Source organism: Netta rufina, assembly GCF_964035555.1.
Source record: "Netta rufina genome assembly, chromosome: 27".
Classification (NCBI taxonomy): domain Eukaryota; kingdom Metazoa; phylum Chordata; class Aves; order Anseriformes; family Anatidae; genus Netta; species Netta rufina.
In genome coordinates, this window is record NC_140151.1 from 6,215,870 (window position 1) to 6,238,791 (window position 22,922).

General features: G+C 38.2%; 1 protein-coding gene across 1 annotated transcript in view; it reads right to left on the reverse strand.

Moving 5' to 3' along the window:
• Positions 1-22,922, reverse strand: part of KAT6A (lysine acetyltransferase 6A) — a 41,792-nt gene that overhangs the window by 13,137 nt on the left and 5,733 nt on the right. Inside the window, exons 4-14 of the mRNA XM_084302439.1 lie at positions 11,340-11,448; positions 10,737-10,852; positions 10,408-10,489; positions 9,480-9,615; positions 8,369-8,682; positions 7,015-7,133; positions 4,939-5,054; positions 3,620-3,761; positions 2,884-3,045; positions 2,442-2,535; positions 737-968 (exon numbers count right to left, since the gene is read on the reverse strand). Coding sequence (XP_084158565.1) covers positions 737-968; positions 2,442-2,535; positions 2,884-3,045; positions 3,620-3,761; positions 4,939-5,054; positions 7,015-7,133; positions 8,369-8,682; positions 9,480-9,615; positions 10,408-10,489; positions 10,737-10,852; positions 11,340-11,448 — 1,622 coding nt within the window. The remainder of the gene's footprint in view (positions 1-736; positions 969-2,441; positions 2,536-2,883; positions 3,046-3,619; positions 3,762-4,938; positions 5,055-7,014; positions 7,134-8,368; positions 8,683-9,479; positions 9,616-10,407; positions 10,490-10,736; positions 10,853-11,339; positions 11,449-22,922) is intronic.

Sequence of the window (22,922 nt, forward strand, 5' to 3'; positions counted from 1 at the left end):
GATAGCAAGAAGGCTGCTTTAAAGAGTTATGTTCCCACTGCCAGACTGGATTTTATTCAGCTGTTTGGGAGTAATATCAACGATTACTATTATTTTTTTAATCAAATTAGAAAGCACACTGTGAAATGAGGATATAAAAGCGCTCTAAAGTAAGCTTAACACAAACTAAGAATACAAGCCCACTCCCAAAACAGCAACTGTCTGAATTAAGAACAATTCCCTGTATTTCACTTGACTGGTACACTCAGCTGGACAAACCTCTATTCTATATCCATACACCTCACTTCTCCCATTGATCTATCCCATTGTCTGAGCAAGTTAATTGTATCTTGGACACGCAGAGAAAAGGGGAAAACAACTGTCTGCTCAGTGTCAGGAAAAAGGAACATGTTCCCTTCTCTCTAGAGATCCTCCTGCTCTGTCCTGTGAGGTTGTTAGACTGATTATGCAGAGGGACCCCAGGAGAACAAGAGACCAGCTTGCTTTCTCTCACAGCTGCAAATTACTTGGATATTTCACAGCTGCACTGCTACATGGCTGGTAACCTCATGCAGCTTCAGCACAGAACAATTCTTTTACTGCATGAGAACATCACAGATCTCAACAGTCAATATTTGGTCACATTACTTTTAAATAAAATCAAGATTATTGGATGTGACTTGTCTCCAAACATCCTTGAAGTTCATTCAAATCCACCCGAGTTTGTCTGGAAATAAAACAGGACTACAGTACTCACTGATCACTACGGAAGTCAAGCATTCTCAGGTGATGCAGAGTGGAAGTGATATCTTGAGGGCAGATTCCAGTCAGCTTACTCAATTTCTTGATGCTTAATTGCTTGTCATGTTGGTGATAAAGGCACTCCAATATTACACTTTTCCAATAAGCCATATATGAGAGTCGTCCCAGGTCTGACAGGGGCTTCTCTGGTGATCCTGCTTGACCTTCACGCTTTGAAAGCAGATAGCCTAAAGAATCACATGAAAAAAATGTTCAAAAAATTGGCATATATAGCTTCTGCATCCTGTTACTCCAAGTTCTACAAGAGCAAGAAAGTAGCTGAATGCTTCTTATGAGATAACATATATTACACTTTTGAAGGACGCACTGAGTGATCAGCCCTGTTCTGGGGGGTTCGAATTTCTGTTATTCAACGATAGAGTATGAGGTTTCTAAACTACATTGTTTTTCAATATTGGCTATGGACAGTACCACAAGATGGCAGCAGTTGACTACCTAGAAACTAACCTAGGACTTTAGTACAGATAGCATGAGGTCTGCTGAATCTTTGAAACTACAACTCTGCCAGTTAAGTCATTAATGTATCTATCAGTGTCACTTTGGGCTTTGAAGAAATACATGATTTGAAAGCAAATAACTTCAGCAATTGCCATTAGCATAACTAGTAACAGCTGCCTCAGATCAGCTACTTTGTACAAAATTCATTAATTTTAAACAAAATTAAGATGATAATTGTCATTTTAAAGATAAAAGGAAAACATATTTTAACCTTTTAAAACTAATAAAACAAATAATTTACTTAAAAATTCTCTATTAAGAAATTTCAGGGCCATACTAGAGTTCTTCTACCCATAGAAGAACCTCAATTAAAGACTGTTGATATGCTGCACAGATTCAATAAAGACAGAGAGGTTATATCTCCCCAATATAACAGAAGAAAAAAAAAAAATCAGCTGACAAAGGCTTCTTCTCACTGCTGCTCTACTATAGCCCAAATCTGTTACTTTCTGAAGATATATCACTGAGTTCCATTAATTGATCAATATTTTCAGGAGAACAACATCTTATCTGCACAGGATATTTACTATTCTAGAACTATTCTAGTATAATTACGGCAGTAGAGTTTCTCCTTAGGACGTTAACACCAAAATTAGCATGTCCACAGGGAAGGCTATCTATATATCAGCATAGTAAGTGAGGTATAGTTACAGTGGCAAGTTTCTTAGTGAACTTACTAAAATCCACATGAAACTGAGAACTGTTAAGAGTATTCACAGCCAAAAAACATCTTTTTTTTGTTGCTCTCAAGGCTAAATTAAAACCTAACTATGACTACTACCTTTTGCTTAAGACACATTCACTTAATGAAGCTGCTGAAAGTTTGAGCACACCATGTGGTTTTAATTGTCTTTCTTTATAACTACATGCACAAGATAAGCTTCTGCAAAAACCCTATACTTGCAAATGCCTATAGTTGCTTACACCTGAATTAGAGGAAAATTCATCTACTTGTTTTCAGAATTTAAGCTTTCCAACAAAAAGATTAACTACTTAAGTTCAGATTACTGCGAATATCAGTATTCTTTTTCTGAGATCTTGTTTTTTTATTTTTATTTTTTATTTTTAAAAGATATCCTCTTTAATGACTAAGTCTTTAATTAAAATATGAAAAGGAGAAAAAAAGTGAAGAAGTTTCTTACTGAAGTCAATTAGGAACCTGCCGTAGCCCTTACGCTGGTATTGTGGAAGAATCATTATACAGGAAACATTGTATTTCTGTTGGCAGTGTTTTTCCTGTTGGGAAAAAAAAATAAATAAATAAAAGCAGCAAGTTTTAAAAGTAGAAAACTTCTGACCAGTCAGAAATATGGAGTTGTACAGAACAACTTCTAATTAGTTATCAAAAACTGAGATAGAAAGCCACAAAAGGTTTTTATTTATTTACTTATTATTATTTTTAGGAAAAACATACTTGAGCAACAGAAAGACTTTAGAGGAGAGAAAAATATTAAAACTCTATTACCATCATTTCAGTTTGCATACTATATTTCATAAAATGCAAAGGCCTAAATTACAGTTAAAGACTCTGAAGCAACACTTCTCACCAGAGCAATTCCAAGTCTGAAGCATTCAAATACTTGCCTTGGAAAAGTAACCAACAAGGTGACAGCCCTTCACATCGTTCTGTGTCAGCACGTAGAAAAGAAATGGCTCCACATCATAATAAAGAGTCTTATGGTCCAGGAAGAGTTTGGCTAATAAGCACAAATTCTGGCAGTAGATAGTGCTGACATTGCCATCAACCTTACAAAAACAAGGAGAAGTTGTTACACTCTATATTCTGTCACACAAGAAAATGCTTCATCTGGGCATCCCTGAATATTTGACATATGTAACAATAGGAAGGCTTCAGTGCCACAGGCAGAGTCTAAAATGATTTAAAATTTCACAGCAAAAAGGCCGTGGCTGAGTCCCTGTTACATTTATTAGAATCATGGAATATCCCGAGTTGGAAGGTACCCATAAAGATCATTAAGTCCAACTCCTGGCACCGCACAGGTCTACCCAAAATTTTAGACCGTGTGACTAAGTGCACAGTCCAATTGCTTCTTAAATTACCTTAAAAGAAGTTAAAATTCATTTTCCTAAAATGAATAAGTTTTTTTTTTTTAAACACAGCAAGCCTTCTCACACATTTATTGTATGAATAATCTATATATGATACCAGCACCCACTGCTTGCTTGTACTGCTTCACCCACTGCTTCATTCTTTAAATGAATGCTTGAAGAATGAAGACTTTAGGGCTACAGAACACTCACACTACTGGATGCTGAAGACCCCATCTTAGAGATAACAGTGAGTGGCTTCATAACTTACCTCAAAGACTGAAATATTGTTTTTTCTGTAAATTTCATTGGCTGGAGGATGAAACCAGCCACACTTTTTCATATGCTGTTGGAGAATAGTTCTGCTTTTCATATACTTTAGACAGAATTCACAAAGGTATAACTTAGGTAGCCTGTAAGCAAAGGTGAAGAAAACCCAAGATTGAAGATACAGACTTTTACATGAAATTCCTCACTCCTGCAGATAAAGAACTTGATGAAAACAAAACCAGTATATAGTGAACCTATGTATGTGCTAATGAGGACAAAAAACCTTAGCATGCTTAAAGTTACAGCATTTACTTATTCTGTAATGAATACGTATTTAAAAAAAAGAAATCCCCATGAGAAATCTGTCAATGCCATCACAAAGCCATTTCATGTACCACATTGACACAGACGATTTAAATGAGTATCTTGTCCTGCTGTGATTTAATTCCATTTGCATACACTGACTTGGGCAGGGAAGCTATTTCGCAATTACATTTAATACACTTAGCAGAACTAGAATAATTCTTGATAACAGACCATATGCTCTGTGGTAGAAATGGTGTAACTTTTATTTCATTTTCTCTCTCTAGCTATGGCCTTCGGAAGTTATTCCTCATTCTGAACCAACTTTATGTCTGAAGAGTTTACAGTCTAGACAGTGTGAAAAGTTCTTAAGAAACAGAACATAAGAACAACTAAATGAGTATCACAGGAGAACATTTCAAATGCTAAGATGTAAAACAATAAACATTCATGATTTAATGTGTTGAACTCCGTACAACATTAAAATACATCAAAAGTCATTCTTATTAAATTTCTTCTTATTTTTCTCTTTCAGGTCCTATATAGCAAACAGCCCTTTCTAATAAGGTCATTTAAAATACAGTTAACAAATCTGCTGAGGGAATATGGTGTTATTTTATATCAAGAATTTTATATCAAGATGTTGCCACGTGTCAAGAACTACTGCAGTCAGTCAGGATACTCTAATTACTTACAGCCCAATATCAGATCATTTAGCTGAGGCTGCTCTCTCTTCAACATAACATGTCAGTTCTTTGGGAATCTATGTAATCTTATGTTTCCGTGGCCATTCTAATGTTCACAGCATATACAGCATATTACAGAGTTTATCGCCTTTCTGATTCAGCCTAAAAAAAAACTTCAGATGTCTACAGACTCCCATGAAAAGTATCTGGATTACATGTACTTGGCATCTGTCCTACATTCACATACAATCTTCTTAAGATTTCCACACCTGCTGGACTACAGCTTTCCCATAAACACTGAAGCAGAACAAAAAAGGATGTTCACTCGTACCTTGAGTATTCCTGGGGATATGGGGAGGAGTACCAGGTCTGGATTTCATACTTGCCAAATTCGATGACAGAGGGGCATCGGACTTGCGGATCAGGAGGTCCAGTCACCCCTACTTTCTATGCAAGAAAAAAAGACATTTATGTGAATTTCCAACTGAAAGACTTGCAAGCTGAAATAAATTGAAGTGTTTCCATCTACCCAGTCCATCCTACTCAATCTGAACTCAAAGTAAGAAGATGAAGAAACCAGCAATCACATATCAAGCAAACATGATTCACAAAATTGAAGTAGTGAGTATTGTCATATCAAATATTTCACTACCTTTCACACTGATGCATGTCAGACTCTTTACATGCAAATTAGTAGACAGCAAAATTTAATATAATTAATATAATTTTCTTTCAGTCCATCTGTTATTTCTTTCCTTGTTATTTCAATAGCCAAGTACAGAAACACAAATTGTTCCTGATGCTAGGATCTAGAATATAGAAGTGTCTACTAATAGAACACAGTGTCTTCCCAGCACTAAGATTATATGTACTGTGAACACAGTACCTACCAAAACAAAATTCAGTGCATAGCTATCTCAAGCTAACAGAAAAAGAGCTATCTCAAGAAAACCCTCCTCCAAACGAATGCCCAGTGCAAAGGTAGGCACACAGCACACATCTAGCTCCTGTATCGCTGCTTACACATCACAGTCACTACAAGAAGGCATTCAATAGCAGACTACCGCTTCAGCCTCTGTGCTAGCAGCTTTCTCCCTGAACATTCACTAAGCCGTATCTTTTCCTTGGCTCACTTGAAAGCCTTTGACACATCACCACACGTTTCCATTCTCCTGGGTGAGGCAGTTAGCTCAGATACAAATGCACACTTCCTGTATCATTGCATCACAACTCTGGGTAACACCTTCCTCACCAAAACCAACCAACTAGCCACCTTAAATGTAAGGTATTTTAACTACAACAAGTATTTTCCCCACATAGGGCAAAAAAAAACTCTTCAAAATAGGTTCTTTTTTTCTAAGCAGGTGTTTGGAGATGAGTATTTTCTCTGTTGTGGATATATGTCCATAGACCGTTTCAGCTCTTCAGTGTTTTTCTAAACTATGGTGGCAAGCCATAGTCAGGTATGCAATTTGCTCAGTAATGCATATGCTGAGCATTGCATTTTTTTCCTTTTGTTTTTTCTTTTTTTTTTTTTTTCTTAAATCAAACCTGTAACAAAGTTTGAAATAAGTTTGAAATAAGTAGTGTTATATACTACTGCTGTATTTGCACCTCAGAAAAAAGTTAACTGCTCTCCATCTTAGTCTGCTTTATCCTACAGATGGCAGAGTTCAGTCTTACCAAAAATCATTGTTCTGTAACTCTTTAGGTACAGAGGCTATATTTAGTAATTGGAATTGAATCAACCTTTGACAGAATTGTATGTAAACAAACAGAAGTCAAATATCTGCAGAAAGTTAAAAGGACAGTTATACTTAGAGAAGCACTGCTCAGGGAAGTCACCTCATAAATTCAGTTGACCTCTCTGGCTTGAAAAGGAGTGAATCATAAAACCATTCAAGGTACTGAAAAGTACACACATACACAGTATGTAATACACATGGATATATACACGTTACACAGATACGTGAATATACACACAAAATAACGCCTCATCCCTTTTCATAAGTAGCAATATTATCTAGAAAAAAATGTTTAAATCACCCAGAGGCCCTATATGACCCATGCAAACAGCCTCCATATTTTATTAACACTCCATACATTTTACCAGCTACTTAACAGCTATGTTCTAACATAATTAAAGCCACAGCCCTCAAGGCTTTTTAGATGCTCACCTTAGCCCCTTAACACCCTTATGTCCACTTCTATATTATTCTTCAGCTCTCTTGAGATCAGTTTCCCTCTACTCTCAACCAGAAAAACAGAGCACAGTAGCTTCTGTAACAGACTGACTCATCTAGAGTCTACTTTTAAAAAAAAAAAAAAAAAAAAAAAAAAAACAACAAAAAAACCACTCTTTTACAGGCTTGGTACTTTCTGCCAAACACTAAAAATTTAACTTTACCTGCAGTGCTTGCTCCTGAATATCTCTAAACAACTCCATATCTTTTTCAGTTAAGACATCCTGGCTCCCAAAAAAGCGCTCTTCATTTTCTTGTTTTCCATCCCAGCCATCCTGATTGTCTGTAATTGAGTGAGAAAACTGTCATCACCTACATTTACAAAGAGTTACATACTTTTTAGTACAGCAGGAAACAACATGTAGCAAAATGACTGAATGCAGCTGAGTTTTTTTGATGCAATTTTCTGTTCAGATTGGGACCAAAAAGGAAGAACCATTTCTGGATTTCTGAACACATAAGTAGTAACGTCAGTTATTTGACTCAAATGCAGCATTTAGGTATTCATTGTTACAAATGCCACCAGGACTCTACTATAAGATCTTTTAAGGTAAATGGCTTACCACTGTGCCTGTTTCTCACAAAAGGACTACAAAACTATTTAAACCCTGTAGTTGCCACAATCAAAACCAAACACTTGCATTCATCACCTAAGGAATACCCCCTTCCACACACACACACAAAACACAACAAAAAATTGAACAGCACCACCACATAGAAACAAAAAAACTAACCCCACAAGACTCTTCACCTCACCCTCAAGCCAGTAACACACTTTTTTTTTTTTTGATGCTTCCAGCACCAGCCAGGCTAATGCAATTAACTATTCTAAAGCTTCAACCCCTGTATTTGATTGTGGAATATTATCCACTGCTTGCTTAGGAACAACTCAAGTTATGAAAATACACAAGACTTTAAAGATCTGAACACAAAGATTAAATTAAGGTGCAGTCATGGATGATCATCTTAAACTAAAAAAGAAAACAAGTAAAGCAGAACTGTGTTAATTCAAGAGATGCTCCTCAGCAGGTAGGTGAGAAGTACAGCATGAAGCAGGCTCTTCTGTGACTGAGAAAAAGAAAGAAATTTTTGCTAGCCTCTACCACAGATAGGAAACTCATGAATCTTTCTTATCTACTTCCTGTTTCATACCTCTACCTTGTTGTTCTTATTCTCATTAACCACTCCTTAAGTTACTTCTTTCGAACTTCTTTTCAACATTATTTTGCACATTTCCTGTTATCTGCCAGCCCCTCATTATCAAAGGGCATTATACCTCACAGTCATTGTTCGATCCCTCATCACATCTTGTTATTACATATGAAGAGTCAAAGAACTCTTTTCCCTTTTCCAACTGCTATTCTATCATGATGCACTAAAGATAACTGCATTTGAGTGTTAACTTTTCAGCTCAACGTTTCCAGCATCTAAAAAAATTCTAGTCACTTCAATATCCTGGCCTTTGAACATTTTCTTGGAGTACAGGATACTTACATCGGCAGGGTGAAAAATCTTTACCTGTGGGCCACTCTGAAGTGCTAGATTTCCTGGTACCCTTTTTCCTGATCCTATACTGTTGAGAATAGTCCACCACTTCCCCTCGAGCTTTTCGTCCATCAGGGGAGGGAGTGAAGAATTTAGTAAGGCCATCTATAAGCCCTTTGGTTTTCTTATTAAACTTCAAGGTGGTGCTGCCATCTCTGCAGAAGTCCAAGATATCTGTCTGCTCCAGGTATCCTCCTTCCGATGACGCTGACTGGCTGGACAGAGTTATCTTACGCTTCCGACCCCGACCAGGGCCAGTTCGAACTTTGCTGAACGGGCCCTTCGATCTAAAGAAGGGAAAGAGGAAAGATATGGTCAGAAAATTGGGTAAAGTGGTTTGTTTTAGGTTGCAGAGCAGATTAGCATCTTCCGTATTTATGAATCACACAGAAGCTAAAGGTGAACTGAAAAATTTAGTAATATACTATGATATACTCCTTCACTGTTCTGTCCCCAGCATAGTTAATAACGTTGCATCACAACAAGCACTGCACAGCAATCTTAATTAAAGGAATCGCTCTGGCTGGAGAGTAATCCAAAGAATTCCCCGACAACTGGTTCCATAACCACCATAACAAAGTCACACAATCTGTCCCTGGGCAATTAAGTGTTGTACAAGTGCAGGAACATTAGGAGTGGAAGCAGAATATGGACAAAAATATTTAATCTGATAGTGTTGCAAGACAGTCTGTCAAACGACCACCTTAACTGCTTTATTGTAGATTACTATGTTTCTCTAAGTATCAAAAACATTTCTTGAGCAATGCTTGCAAAGCTACTATACTGGTAAAAGTAACCATTCAGAAAAACAGACTCGACAAAAATCAGCAAAAATCTATTGCTATAAGGAATACTTTAAAAACAAATATTAAGTTGTTATACAGAGTAAATACCTAGGCACAAAGAAGCACTGTGAGATTACTTCTGTTCTTTTACAGTACTCTTCAGAAATTCTGTCTTCAAGAATTAATGAAAAGCTCCTCATTGGAAAAGATACCTCCTCACAGAGAGCAGGTAACACACTTCAGAAGTGCTCACTGCCCTATAGAATCACACACCTTACTCCTCTTCTATAGAAACTTACGTTGCATTTTGATTCTTTAATCTGTTTTTGGGACGTCCTATTGGATTAGCATAGCGTCGTTTTATCTGTGCTGCCTTCTTGTGTAAAAGTTTTCTTCCTTTCTTCCGTGGCCGACATATTTGACATATCCACATACCTATAAGACACAAATCCCCATCACTGAATGCAGTGGATATCTATATAGAATGAAAAGGAGAATTACAGGCCCTAGGTTTTCCAACAGAAAGGTTAAGAACAATACCAAAGGCCCCAATTATCATATATTCATTGTTAAAAAAAAAAATAAAGTATGATCCAGCAATCTAAAGTCAAATTCAGTTAATTATCCACACCTCCCATGATGTACTTCCAACAACCATTCTTGAAGTTTCTTAAATTGGTAGTACATTATCAGAAAAAACAAACACATTTAATTATCCTATATTCTGCTTATGAATACACTACTTCCAACTACCTTCTATAGGAAGATTTTTCTTTTTCCAATTATCAAGGGATAATCTTCCACAGATAGTCTGCTCTCTGACAGAAAAGAGAAGTTCGGTTATACTCCAGGAATCTCTACTGTCCAACCAGATATGACTTCAAAAACTCACAAGCCAATCTCTTTCTTATGTACAAGGCTATTCATTCAGTTTTAAGCTGATTACTTTAATCTGCAGGGATCACTTCTATTCCCTCAGATCTCAAGGATTTTTTCAAAACCCTTCACAGATAATAATGTACAGGAAGCAAGAAACAGTGGAAAAACTGGATGCTCAGCTCTGTCCCTTTCCAAAAGAAACTTTACAATCTCTAATACCTGAAAAGCAATGATATAAATAGCAAGTTAAAAGTCGCTAAAAGAGAATAAAATGTACAGAAGCACTTTCTGCCTACTGATCTCTTCTGACATCACCTTAAATTACCCTTTTCATTACAAAGTCCTCACCTTTTGGCATCCTGGTAAGAGGGGGATCACAACACTCCATGTGAAAGCCACGATCACAGGAGTCGCAGAATAGCATGTTATCCTGTTGAAGACAGATTTAATCTCTCTTTAATTGTGCATCAAGTCCCCATTAATTTGTCGCTATCTTAGAGAACACGCACGTATTTCTCAACTACAAGGTGTAAGGTATTTCACAGGTCTCAGAAAGACTACCAAACTTAAACAGAAGCTGCAAATACTTGACTCTAGAATTATTTTATTGCATATTTTAACAGAACATTCACAAGACTGATACTGTATTCATTCAGTCCATACTTTACTGTACTCACAGCATTTTTGCCCTGATCTCGACAGGAACTGCATGTTTTGCATTCAATACACTGCCATCTCAAGGCTTTCACTCGAACTGTCAGTTCTGGCGAGAATTTCAAACAGGATGGATGACCTACAGGAAAGCAAGAAAGTGATACCAACAAAAACATTCCACTGCTGCTAATGCTCACAGATAGCTCACAGCAGTAACTGTTAATTATATAGTTCCATGTAGAATTTTGCTTATCCAGATACACCTTTTTTCAGATGCCTCTATTCCACTTATAACACAATAGTCTAGAAAGCAAATGACGTGCCCACATACAAAAGCCCACCAAGATTATTTTTCATGACTGAGTTCTGTTTTATTGTAACGTAATATAACTAGTAATCATTACTACATTTTTAAAGAAACCTCCAGGAGTCAAATAAGCTGTTTGTGTCTTAGGTTAACCCAAGCGTTTCCTCCTAGGACCATGAGATTCAGCTCAGCTAAATGTATTATATGTCACAGATGCGCAGTCCTCATACATACGGGTTGGTAGCAGTCACTACACTGAACTTTTCTGTCTCAGAAATTACTGTAGTTATTACTAGTAGCATCATAAGTAGTCACCTACCACTGTTGCCACAGTCGGCACAAGAAATGAGCTCTTCAGGTTTCTTCTCACGATTTTGCTCTTTTGTACCAAGGCAGAAACTGCAGATTGGAATTGGTTCAGCAACCGGCTAGGAGAGAAAAACAAACAATAAAACCACTGAGTATACCAAGGGAGCAAATTGTATAATATGCAAAATCATGCAGGCGTTATATTGCATGTGAATAGTATGCAATGCACACTGTGTCTCACAGACGCTAGTTGGTTCTCACCACACAGTAAATACTGTATGAACAGTAACCTCATGAGAAATTAGAACACCCAAAGACATGAGAAATAATCCCAGGTACAAAGGAAAGAATAGAATTGCAGGACTTGAAGAAACTTGGAAAAATGAGGGCTGTAAATTAATTGAATGCAAAAATCAGAGTGTTGATGTCTTAATTTGTCACTAAATGAATAAACTATGAGGTGATGCACAAATAATCCTAGAACACAGTAGCCTTAAAAATTCCCATTGTGTATCCAGAAAGCTGGAGTGGAATTCTCAAAAGCTCTTACAATATATTACCTGGGATTAAATGTATTATGGAACTACTACAACTGTAGCACTATTAACATGTGTATGAAAAATTAAAACAAAAGGAAGTTCTTGTGTAAAATATAAATCTGCTGCTTAGCACTCAAAACAGCAGACAAAAAGGTTTGTCCTCTCTGGAAAAGTTTGTGGGATTTAAACATTAGGTAGGAAAAAAGTCATATTTCAGATGACAACAAATTCGTAAAATCACAGATGTTAACTAGCCAACAATACATTTAACCTGAAATAAATAGGTTTTTAGGCCAAAGGACTGATATTCTGTGACAGCCTCCTCAAACAAGCAATGAATGCAACAAACTGATTGGTTTTAAAGTGACACTTTATCAACGAATGTGAGGGAAAGGGCAGTCTTATCTCCAGTAATATTAAGTGCTGGATTATGTAATTCTTTCTAATCCAATTCTGCGCTTTCTAAGAAAATTCTACAAGTTACAGTTATACAAAATTTGCCTGAAAACATGCTATAGTCTAACTTTTTTCATTCCATTGTTTTAAACGTGATTCTAGCACCCTTTTTTATTTTTGCATGCACACACAAAATAAAATTTGGCTTATATCATTGCTCCTAAAACTGTATTATGTTACTGTTTTTATTTTCACACATCTTTTTCAAATTATATTATGCAACTAAACACAGATGTACTGTTAAAGAACATAAGTATATGCCAAAAATACTTCAACAAGTCTTTATCCTGGCTAAGCCAAAGCTCCATCCAGCATAGTTCCTTGCCGAAATCAGGTTGGTTTATACTGCAGTAACACAAGAAGAAGTTTCAAGCCACGTTTACGTTGGTGTACAGATCCAGTACACTTGCAGACCGAGCTGTGCTCCTCAAAACATCCACTAGATGGAGGATATCAGAATACCTTAGGAAAATCACTGCGTCAGAGCTAAGCCACACAACATGGAACTACTTGGGAATGACAGCCTAACATTCCTCAGCCTGAATGCAAGTGGTTATCCTAGCTTTCAGCTAAGTCCAGGAAGATGTTTAAGCTTAAAATTACTATGAAAACACCTGACAATCAACGTATTTCAGTATGAAACGTATCCATAGGCTGAAGTTTAGAAACCCCAGAACAACTTTGGCATGTTCATTCATCCTTTATGTTTGTCCAAATATCAGCACAGTCAGAATAGATAAATAATAAGTCTCTTGAGCATCTTTTAAATAAATTGTAACATCCACTGTAAGCACAGTTTTGCTAGAAGTAGACTTAGTGAACATAACATTTCACATCCCAGAATCATGTTTCTCTCTCACTTCAGAAAAGTTTATTTCAGTCTCAGCGCATGATAAATTTTCATACAGAATCTCAACTATGCTGTAACAGCCCTTCAGACTGAAGGGAAAGATGAACATGCATTCTTACTAATAGTGAGTCTTTACTGTAATTGAACAGTAGATAGCAACAATTTCCCTGCATCCATGGTTAAAACATATTTGCTGACATAAGCAGTTTTCTGATTCCCAATTTAAGAGTTAAGATCCTTTGGAATGTTAAAGTTGCACTATCAAATGCTAAACATTACATCTGGTATCAAAGCAACGAAGCAGAACAAAGGTGAAGAGCCATGACCAAAACATTCATATTACTCAACATTCTTTTGCAGGCTTCAAAGTTACAAACTCAAAGCAGCAATAATTAAGACTGCCAAAGACACAAAAAGAAAATATGACCCCCAAAAAGCAGCAAATCCTTGCTCAAACTACAGAAGAATCCAGACACTGTAATAGAAAAAACACCAAATGTATTTGTTTTCTTTTAAAGACAAGAGAGACAATATACTTTCAAAACTGAAATCTACATAAAACCTCAATCTAAATTGCTTACATATCTCAAAAAAAAAAAATCAACACCATTTATGGCTTTAGTTCAAAGGGCTGTGAAATGAGTTAATTCGTAGACTTGAAATAAGCCTAAGGTACTGCTCTGCAAATCTGGACATACGGAATCATATTGGTGATTATAACTATTCAGAAGAGCTATCAGCATGTAGTTTCAATTACTATTGAAACAGGTTGCTACAGCCCCTGGGGAAGTTATATAGCTTGAAAACTGACTCCCTCACAAATTTGTGAAAGCAGCCTCCTAGCAAAGCTGGAGCATTCACAGTTTCCAGGAAAGAAGTAAACTCTTTCGCATATCCTCTGTGGATACAACCTTTGCAAGCAATTTATTTCAAAGAGAACCGTATGGGGCATCTGTACAGTCAAAGTTAGTCTCTCTGATCTCCTCTGGCCAATCTCTCTGCATACCCTGTTCGTTCCCACAGTCCATCGAATTTGGGTGCCCAACATAGTCACTTTCTAGCTTTGAACGAATCAGATCAAACACTGACCTTCACAAATTCAATGTTTCCTGCATTTACCACCTATGACAAGCTGCAAACACATACTTACCCAGAAATAGCAAGCAAACCAGTTTGGGTGGTGGTGGGGGAGATAGGTGATAAAGAATAAGATATTATTAGAGTGCAAAATGCTTTCAAAATGTTTTAGAATAATTTATCAAATTAGAATGATTTTGAATGGAGATAAGGCTGCTACTCCTCCAAAGCTTCTGTGTGAGACAGCATTATGCTAAGGATGGGGAGATCTCACTGCTGCTGTGTTTGTTCAGCAAAGAACATCCTGGCAAGTGAAAAACGCAAGCACACAATGAGAGTCGTGAAAGTAAGACTGGAAGCAGCCAGCTCAGTTTCATCCAGCAAATTTTTGGCAGACTTTCAACTCCTTCTGCTGTTTTTCTCACAAGAACATCTATCTCTGTGATGTCACCAGACTAAGCGAGGGAGGGAGCCAGAACAAACGAGGCTGTCAGCCTGTAAGACGTTGTCAGCCTCTCAGCACATGTTGTTACTATACAAAGGATGTCTAGAAACCAAACGTGCTCTGTGCAGGCTGTATCCCCTCCTAAAGGCGACTTCAGAGAAGTGCCTACAAAGAATCCCCAAACACTTCAGTTTTGGCCAATCCATCTGCTTTGTTGTCTTCTTAATTCAGGGAAATTGACTTAGGAAGCTACTCAAAATTGACAGAAAAGCCTCTATAGCATACTTGTCAGCCTGCTCTGTCAGTGGTCATCATCAGTAATCTGAACACACTTCGCTTCCCGCAGACATTTCAGTGCCATCAGCCACTCATTAGATACCAGGACTGTCTTTGCCCCCATCACACACGTGCTTGTTGCAGTGACCGGTTGGGATCAAGTAGGTGTGAAATTAAAGCCAGAGTGAAAGAAATGCACACAGAACACATCAGTTCTCCAGAGAGAGAATCTGCCACAACAAGTATTTACAGCACCATGCCCACTACTGTGCATTCATTTCCTAGCTGAAAGTTACTATTGAGGAGCACTGGCAGATGGCTTCTTAAAATTCATGCTAGGTCATGAGCTTTTGTTTGTGTCCTGGTTTTGGCTGAGAGAGAGTTAATTTTCTTCCTAGTGGCTGGTATAGTGCTGTTTTGGGTTTAGGATGAAAATAATGCTGATAACACATGGATGTTTTAGTTGCTACTGAGCAGCACTTACGCAGACCCGAGGTGCTTTGCATTTCTTACCAGTACCACCCTGCCAGAGAGCAGATGGGGGTGCACAAGGAGCTGCAAGGGGACACAGCTGGGACAGCTGGCCGAGGGGATGTCCCACACCACAGGGCATCAGGCACAACAACGAACCATGGGGAAGTTGGCCAGGGGAGTGAGCGACCTGTTGCCTGTCAGGTTAAACCACAGCAGTCTGTTTTGAACAAGCAAAAAACCATTATTACCAGGTACTTCAAGCACCTGAAGCTGTTGGAAAAGTCTGCCTCAAACGCTGAAGCTACTGGAGGGAGCTGATGAACCAGAAAAGCCAGAAGGGAAGGACGATCTACACCACGTGAATAAAGTGATTTAAAACATGAGGGAACACGTTTCAGTGAGGAAGGCACCACGAAGCCCGGGTTCTACTCCATGCCTTTTGGGTTGGTGACTGGAGATGAAAGTCATGTCAGTTCCGTGCCCCTGAACAGAATCAGAGCCACTGTTGTTTATATTACCACTGTAGTTTTACAGCTAACATTTTGTTGTTGTTGCCATATACAGCAAAAAAAATTAACTTGGGAAATGCTGTTCAGTAATATCAACTTGTGGCAGCAGTGGGCTCGATTTGCTTTTCGCCTGGTGAATCACTCAGCTTTCTTCTTCCACCTCAGCATTACCAAATCACAATTGTTAACATCCTCTGCAGACAGTATGGTGTGAAAATCATGAACCAACTTACAGTAAAAACAGAAATTCCTTAAAGCACTCTTTGTGCTCAAGAAAAGAAAGCTAAATATATCGCCATAGTCTTTCACGCGTCTATTAAAACAAGACAGGTATGTATGTCTGCCTCTGTCAATGGATATTTTGTCTCCACTACGCTGGGTCTCACTTAGAGAAGCATATTTATATAGCAGAATGCACAGCCTAAAACATGAGACAACATTAAAGTATGCGTAAGGGAAAAAAGTAGACAGTAGAAGTGACAAGTATGAAATACTGATCTCTCCAGAGGGGTCATTAAAAAAACAACAATGGACGTTCAAAACAAGTCTGCCGTTGTTGCCCCTGTTTGGGGAAGGACTGTTACAGAGCAAACATCAGAAATGCTTCTGAGAGTAAAGTGACATAACAGTGGGTAATAGCTTAGATATCAGGATGGCATCCACAGGCTGAATTCCATAGGACATCTGTAAGTCTATGGGAACAAAAATATTGTGGGTGCTAATTGAGGCTGACACTCAAACTGAAGAAAATGCTTTGCCGTTAGACATGCACAGAAGAAATTTATAAAACGTTATCTTGAAATATATAGATGCTCCACCATTAAGTAACTGTACCACAGCTAACTCCTCTAATGAGAGGATTAAAACCATTCAAGATCCGTACACCAGTCAGCATCATCTGTCAAGACTTCCTGCCTGCAAATTATTGAGGGGTGGGGAGACAACCACTTATGGAGAGAGGCTCAAATTTCCTCATTTGCAGCCAGAACGGTACTCGCTTCAGCTAGCTGTCTGGTTCAGGAACCTGGTGGCTCAAGCCACTGAGGTTCTCTTTACCCAAAGCTATTATCTAGAAGCTCTCTCACATACTTTGTCCCCATTTCCTAATTTTCAAGCAAGTAAAGAATGCCATAATCAGAACAACAGATGATTGTATCTCTCAATTTTAGATGAAAACTTATTCCTAAGATGTCATAGACTTCCACAAGTGCAAAAGCGCAACACGTGGCAACAGAATGGCAAACTGAAGTCTTAACTCCTCTCCCAGAGGACAGTTTGCATCCCACAATACTTGGGTTTTCAAAGAAAATAAGAAACTTCATTATTGACTTTAATTTCTAACAATAAAGAATTATTTTGGGGAATATACTTCTGTAAGCACCAAAGTAATTTCCATGCATAGAGTAAATAATTCCATCTTTAGACACCATACGCTGCTTTCCCTCAACATCAGCCACATCCCTAAAGGAAGGGAAAATAGTTTAGTTAGAAAAAAAAAATGCAAACCAATAGATACTTAAAACAATGCAGCAGCCCACATAAACACACTAACAGAAAGTATAAAAGGAACTGTGAACAACAACTCACAGAGATACCAGTCACAGTTGATATTTGTAGTTTGCTCAGGATACCCACACAACTGCAATTATGGGACTGATGCCTACTCATTTTTTGAAGCTATACTGTCTTGAACTGGAGGAAGAAACAAAACAAAGCCAAACAAAACCTGCTCTGCATATAACCTACACTACCCAAATCCTCATCTTACAACATTCCTCACCGTGAGATTTAACAAAGTCCTATGTTCTTGACCCACAAAGCTCATTAGCATCAAACAGCACCATTGACATTTACCTGCATACCAATACCCATAATTTGTTCTATTCCTTTTTCAAAAAACACACTGAACTGATGTAGACATTGATAATTAAAAGTTTTGGTGATTCGTAAGTCTTCATAGAAAAATATTTGAAAAGCTCAGTATTTTTTACCTGTAATTCATCATTCACACACAAGTCTGCAGAGAAATTAACTTCAACAGGAACTCAAAACAAGAAAATAGACTATCAGTGGGATTTTGTTTGCTATGCGTGAGCACTCTTTTTGGATACCCTTCTTCCTCCGTTCTTTTCAATCTCACTACAAGCCCAGGTTTACCACAACAGCAGCAACAATGGGAAGATTGACAGATTCTTGGACAATGAAACTAGCAACGAGCTACAACTCCTCATCCAGTGCACAAGACAGTATTTGTAGTTCAGGGAAATGCACTCACATAGCCAGAAAAAACGACAGGGGTATAGAAGGTAAGGCAGATTTACATTACAAGTAAAGAAAAAACCACTAAATAGGTGAAACGAAGACTAACATGACATGAGTCATTAGAGTAAGTTTAGTTTGCAACTCCTTCAAGAGGCAGCAGGAACGGAGCAGAGCTACCCACCTACAGGACAGAGGTCAAGGGACTGCAATCTGTCACACATAGGATTTGTCTACCAGATTTTCTGCTGATTGCCGATCTGTGCTTACTGTAAGAACACAGAACCCACCTTTTGACTAAAATGATGTGACTTCATTTAATATTTATAGCTTTTTCTGCTGTTTTTCCCTACCACCGCTGTAAGATAAAATCACTGGGACACTAGGGAAGGGCACAGAGAAAGTTACCTGCTGTCATTTTCCCTGTTGTTTCTTCCCCTATTACATAGCAGAGCTAATTCTGGAATAAAGCTGGCGTTTATTTAGCTATGTTCTCCATCATCCACCCTCCCTGTCTGTCCGTACTTCAGAGCTCTGTAGTTAAAAGGTTCTTTTACTAACCAAACTTCGGAGATGTGTCTTTCCATACCTAACAATCACCAGCACAGAAAGCACTAACAACAGGGATTCAGCCAACTTCATTCTCTTTGGACAGGTACCCTATATTCAGCTGTGTCAGAGCATACCGTTACAAACACCTCCCCCTCAGCAGCACCCCACTGAGGTACATACTCCATTACAACATCTGATGTCTTTCCACAGTAAAACCTTTAAAACCTTCGCCTTTAAGTTACCAATGCTCCAAATTCTGCAGACCGCGTCTTGGTATCTTTCTGCATCATTTTGTCGTAAAGGCATCGTCCCATAGCATCCACGAGAGTAAGTTTCTGTTTCTGTTTGTTCTATCATGAGCTACTTCACTTGTTCATTCATCAAGTTAATCAAGTTCAAGGTAATTTTTCAACACTTGGGTTTCCAGAGTTACAGGGTACAGACAGAGGCCATCTGTTATCAACCACCATTTTTTTTTTAACCAGAGCTAAAATCTTTGCTACCAACGAGCCAGCTGGGAGAGAGCAAATCCTAATCCTTCTCCAGCTGGGAGCAAAGCTTGAAGAGCACCTGTGGAGAATGAGGGTGAGCTCTCAAAACGTAATTACAGTGCCCTGGCTGCAGATCCTTTGTGTACTCCACCCAAAACAAACCAATCCACAAATAACTTCCTCCCCACTTATGGGACAGTTCTTTGCTTTAAGACATGGAATTAACAGGTATTAATCTAAAACCGGCACAATATAGCAACAGCTACTGGATGTTTAATGGCCCAAACAACTATGATGCCCTCAAAGCATGTAAACTTTCTGAAAAGAAGCAACATAAATACAGCGAGGGCACAAAGGGATCTAGAATCAGTATTTGCAATAGGAAAAGCCTAAAGGATGGGTATTTATAATAATTATAAAAAGTTAAAATGATTGGTAAGTACTGGCATATAAATAGCAACATACAACTAGGAGGCAGACATGCCAAAAGAACATGCAGGACAGCAGCAGAGGGAATCTGTTCTAAATATTCCTCCTATTTTTCAGCTAGAGAAGTTCTCGCCATTTTTTTCCTCCAGGAAACACTTGGAGAATGTTTTTATACTCTTAGCTGTACTGCAGGACAATATTTAGCTATTTACCTACAGCCCTCTGCAGTTTAAATGGCATAGAAAGCCATTTCAGTGTGAATGCAGATCAATTAATACTATTAGTATTTTCCTTACAGTTACAGAAGAAATGGTGCCACTGTTGTCCTGAGATCACAATTCAAATGCTCTGGAAACATTTACCATGCACATCAATTATTCCAATGACCCTTTCATGAGTTGTCTTAACATAACTTTTTATAATAACAATTTCACAAAAAATCTGACAGAACTTTGACCTGTGCTCTAGAACAAGTGTTGACAAAACAGAGGTAGAGCAAACTGTTTCCATGTAGTGCCTCCAGCCTCAAGGCTTACTACAGTTCAGTTCCACACAACCACGTACCAGGAAAGAGAGTTCTTTGCTTGTAAACAGTACTAAATGTTGTATTGTGGCAAACTTCCTGTACTGTAGTAACTTTTGCATTGTGGTAATATTGTACTAAATACTAAACAGTACTCAGTAACCGTAGCAACACCACAAAAAAAAAAATCAAGCACAGACCACGTGAAGGGTTAAGTTTTATTCCTATTTAAGTTATTACTATTGTTGTTTACAGCGAATAGATAAGCAGAATACACAGGGTAATGAAAATTACTTTGGCATTCTGGCAAAAACAGCTTTAGCTTTTCTCAAAAAGTGCTTCATTAATGAGGTAACAGATTACCTGATTGTTTTTGTTGTTTGTTTTGTTTTTAAACACAAACACTACATCGTGATGTCTTGCACCTCCAGTAGTTTTTGACTGAACTTGGAATTCAGGCTGTGGCTGGGTTCCTCCTGCTAGCCATCATATTATGCACATTTAAAAACACTCTAAATGGTTTTAAAAGAAGATGTACGCTACAGTAAGGGGTGCCACAACATACCCTTTTTTTTTTCCCTCCATCTTGAAATCATGAGTGTATTATTTTGTAGCATCTAAAGGGATTAGAAATTGTAGCTAATATGCTATGATTCATATGTGTTACACAGATTACATTGTCTCCTGCTTTATGCCTTTGGAGTATTGGTATTTTACAGAAAATGCCAAACTTTAAAATGATATGCCTTTCAGTTACCCATTTGCACAGTGCCAATGCTGTAAGACTTGAACTGGTAGGTAACAGATCCCTAGAGATAAAGGCTACCACACCAGCTAGAACTGTTCAAAAAGGCAACCCAGTGAGCATTTCTGTTTCAACTCTGTCCATCAGCTAAAACAAACAAAACCAGCAGTTATCTGTTTCAAAGTTTCTGACCAAAAAAGCCTCCTGAAGTATTGCAGTCTCCCTGAAATGTTCTGAAGATGCGGCACACAACTGCTTGAGAAGTTTCCCACTATTGAGCATACAATACGTATTCGATAGCCACAAATAAAGTATATCAAATAAAGTGCCTATAAAAGAGACAAGTCAGTGTTTATTGTCCGGCAAATACAACCTTTTGCACTCAAGAGGAAGCCAAGAAATAAAACTACCAGTGGCACAGATAAAGCAACGTTACAGCCGATTGCAAGGCCAACTCAACATCAAGGCCTCTGTGGCTCTGCCTGTTCACCACAGGGATGAGGACGGAGGTGACTGCTCTGTGCTGCCCCTGGTACTTCACTTGAGGTTCCTTCCCCCCCCTAGCTGCGGCTGAATTTCCCAGCACAGAGCATTAACTGACACCAACAATTTAATTTCATAGTAAGAAACTGGGCTACAAACGATACAAGCTGAGGAGCAAAACACCATTTGCTCTGTCTTTGCATTGGCTGCAGTAACCTCTGGCAGAGGTGCCTGGAGTCAGCACAAAAAGAGATCAACTGACTGCCATCCCAGCAGCACCTGCCCCAGAAATCACAAACAAGTATTGCTAATCCAAGGCATATCCAAGCAGTGGTGAAATAGCCCAGAAAGCTTCATCCAGATAGTCCCTAAGAACTTTCTGTATATTTTTTGTCAAGCCTTTCTATTCCCAAAGACATGTCAATACCCACCATATGGTAAAGCAGTATTAGTGTTTATTCCGTGGTTGTTTTTTTTTTGTTTGTTTGTTTGTTTAAAAAAAAAAAAAAAAACTCAGAAAAAGCATTTTTTAACATAATAATTTACAGGAAGTTTTAAGAAATAAAGCTGTTACTCTGAACAAATGCTAGACACAGCAATTTGTCCTTAAGAAAAAGGACTTTAAAGAGTAAAACCCTGTTTCAGTCTGCAAGTAGGCTAATTATACACAGAACAGAAGTGAGGAAACTTCGAAGAAATTTTTCATGTATATTTAGTCAGAGCTTCACAGCAGAAGTTGCCCTGTAGCTGTGGGATTAGGCAATTCAAAATTCAGCCTGTATAGTATTGCTTGTTCCCTACACATGTGAGAAGAAAAGTCTCTGATGGAGAGCGGACTCAGTGCAGAATGTTCTCTGCTCCACACTTATCACCTCCTTGGCTAACCTAAGGTGAGAGGCCTGACACCTCCTCACTTTCAGGTGTTCTGAGGGAATAGTGCTTACTGGGTACATAACCAAGAGGCAGCAACTCAACACAGTCTTCTCTTTCACTACAGTTTCTGCATGAACTCCCTTTACTTCTAGGTATTGCAACAACTTGCCATCCAGCCTCTTACTTTTCTTTCCAAAGCAGCAGTAGGCCCTGTGGATCTTACCAGCCTGGTACTGTTTATAGGACAGGTGACAAAGTCATTTCCAAAATTAAGTCCAAGATGTCCCAAGTAATACAATGCACATAATACAACTGCATGGAAGTGCATTTCCTATTTTACCTTCTAAACTATGGGAATACGAACAAAAAGAAAAGGCCAGTTCCATTAAACTTGCATGTAAGTTAAGCCACATTCAGCACTTAAAACTGAAATTAAAGACAAATTTTGTCAGCTCTTGTCACTAACAGGTCAGCAAGCTTCAGCACTGAACTCCGCCCATCAGCAAGTTTTGTTTTATTTGCTTGTTTTCATCCAAGTAGTGTTTTTTAGGCCAAGGATATCAAGACTTTATTGTCAGCAGCACGTCAGTATTACCTAGCAAACCATGGTAA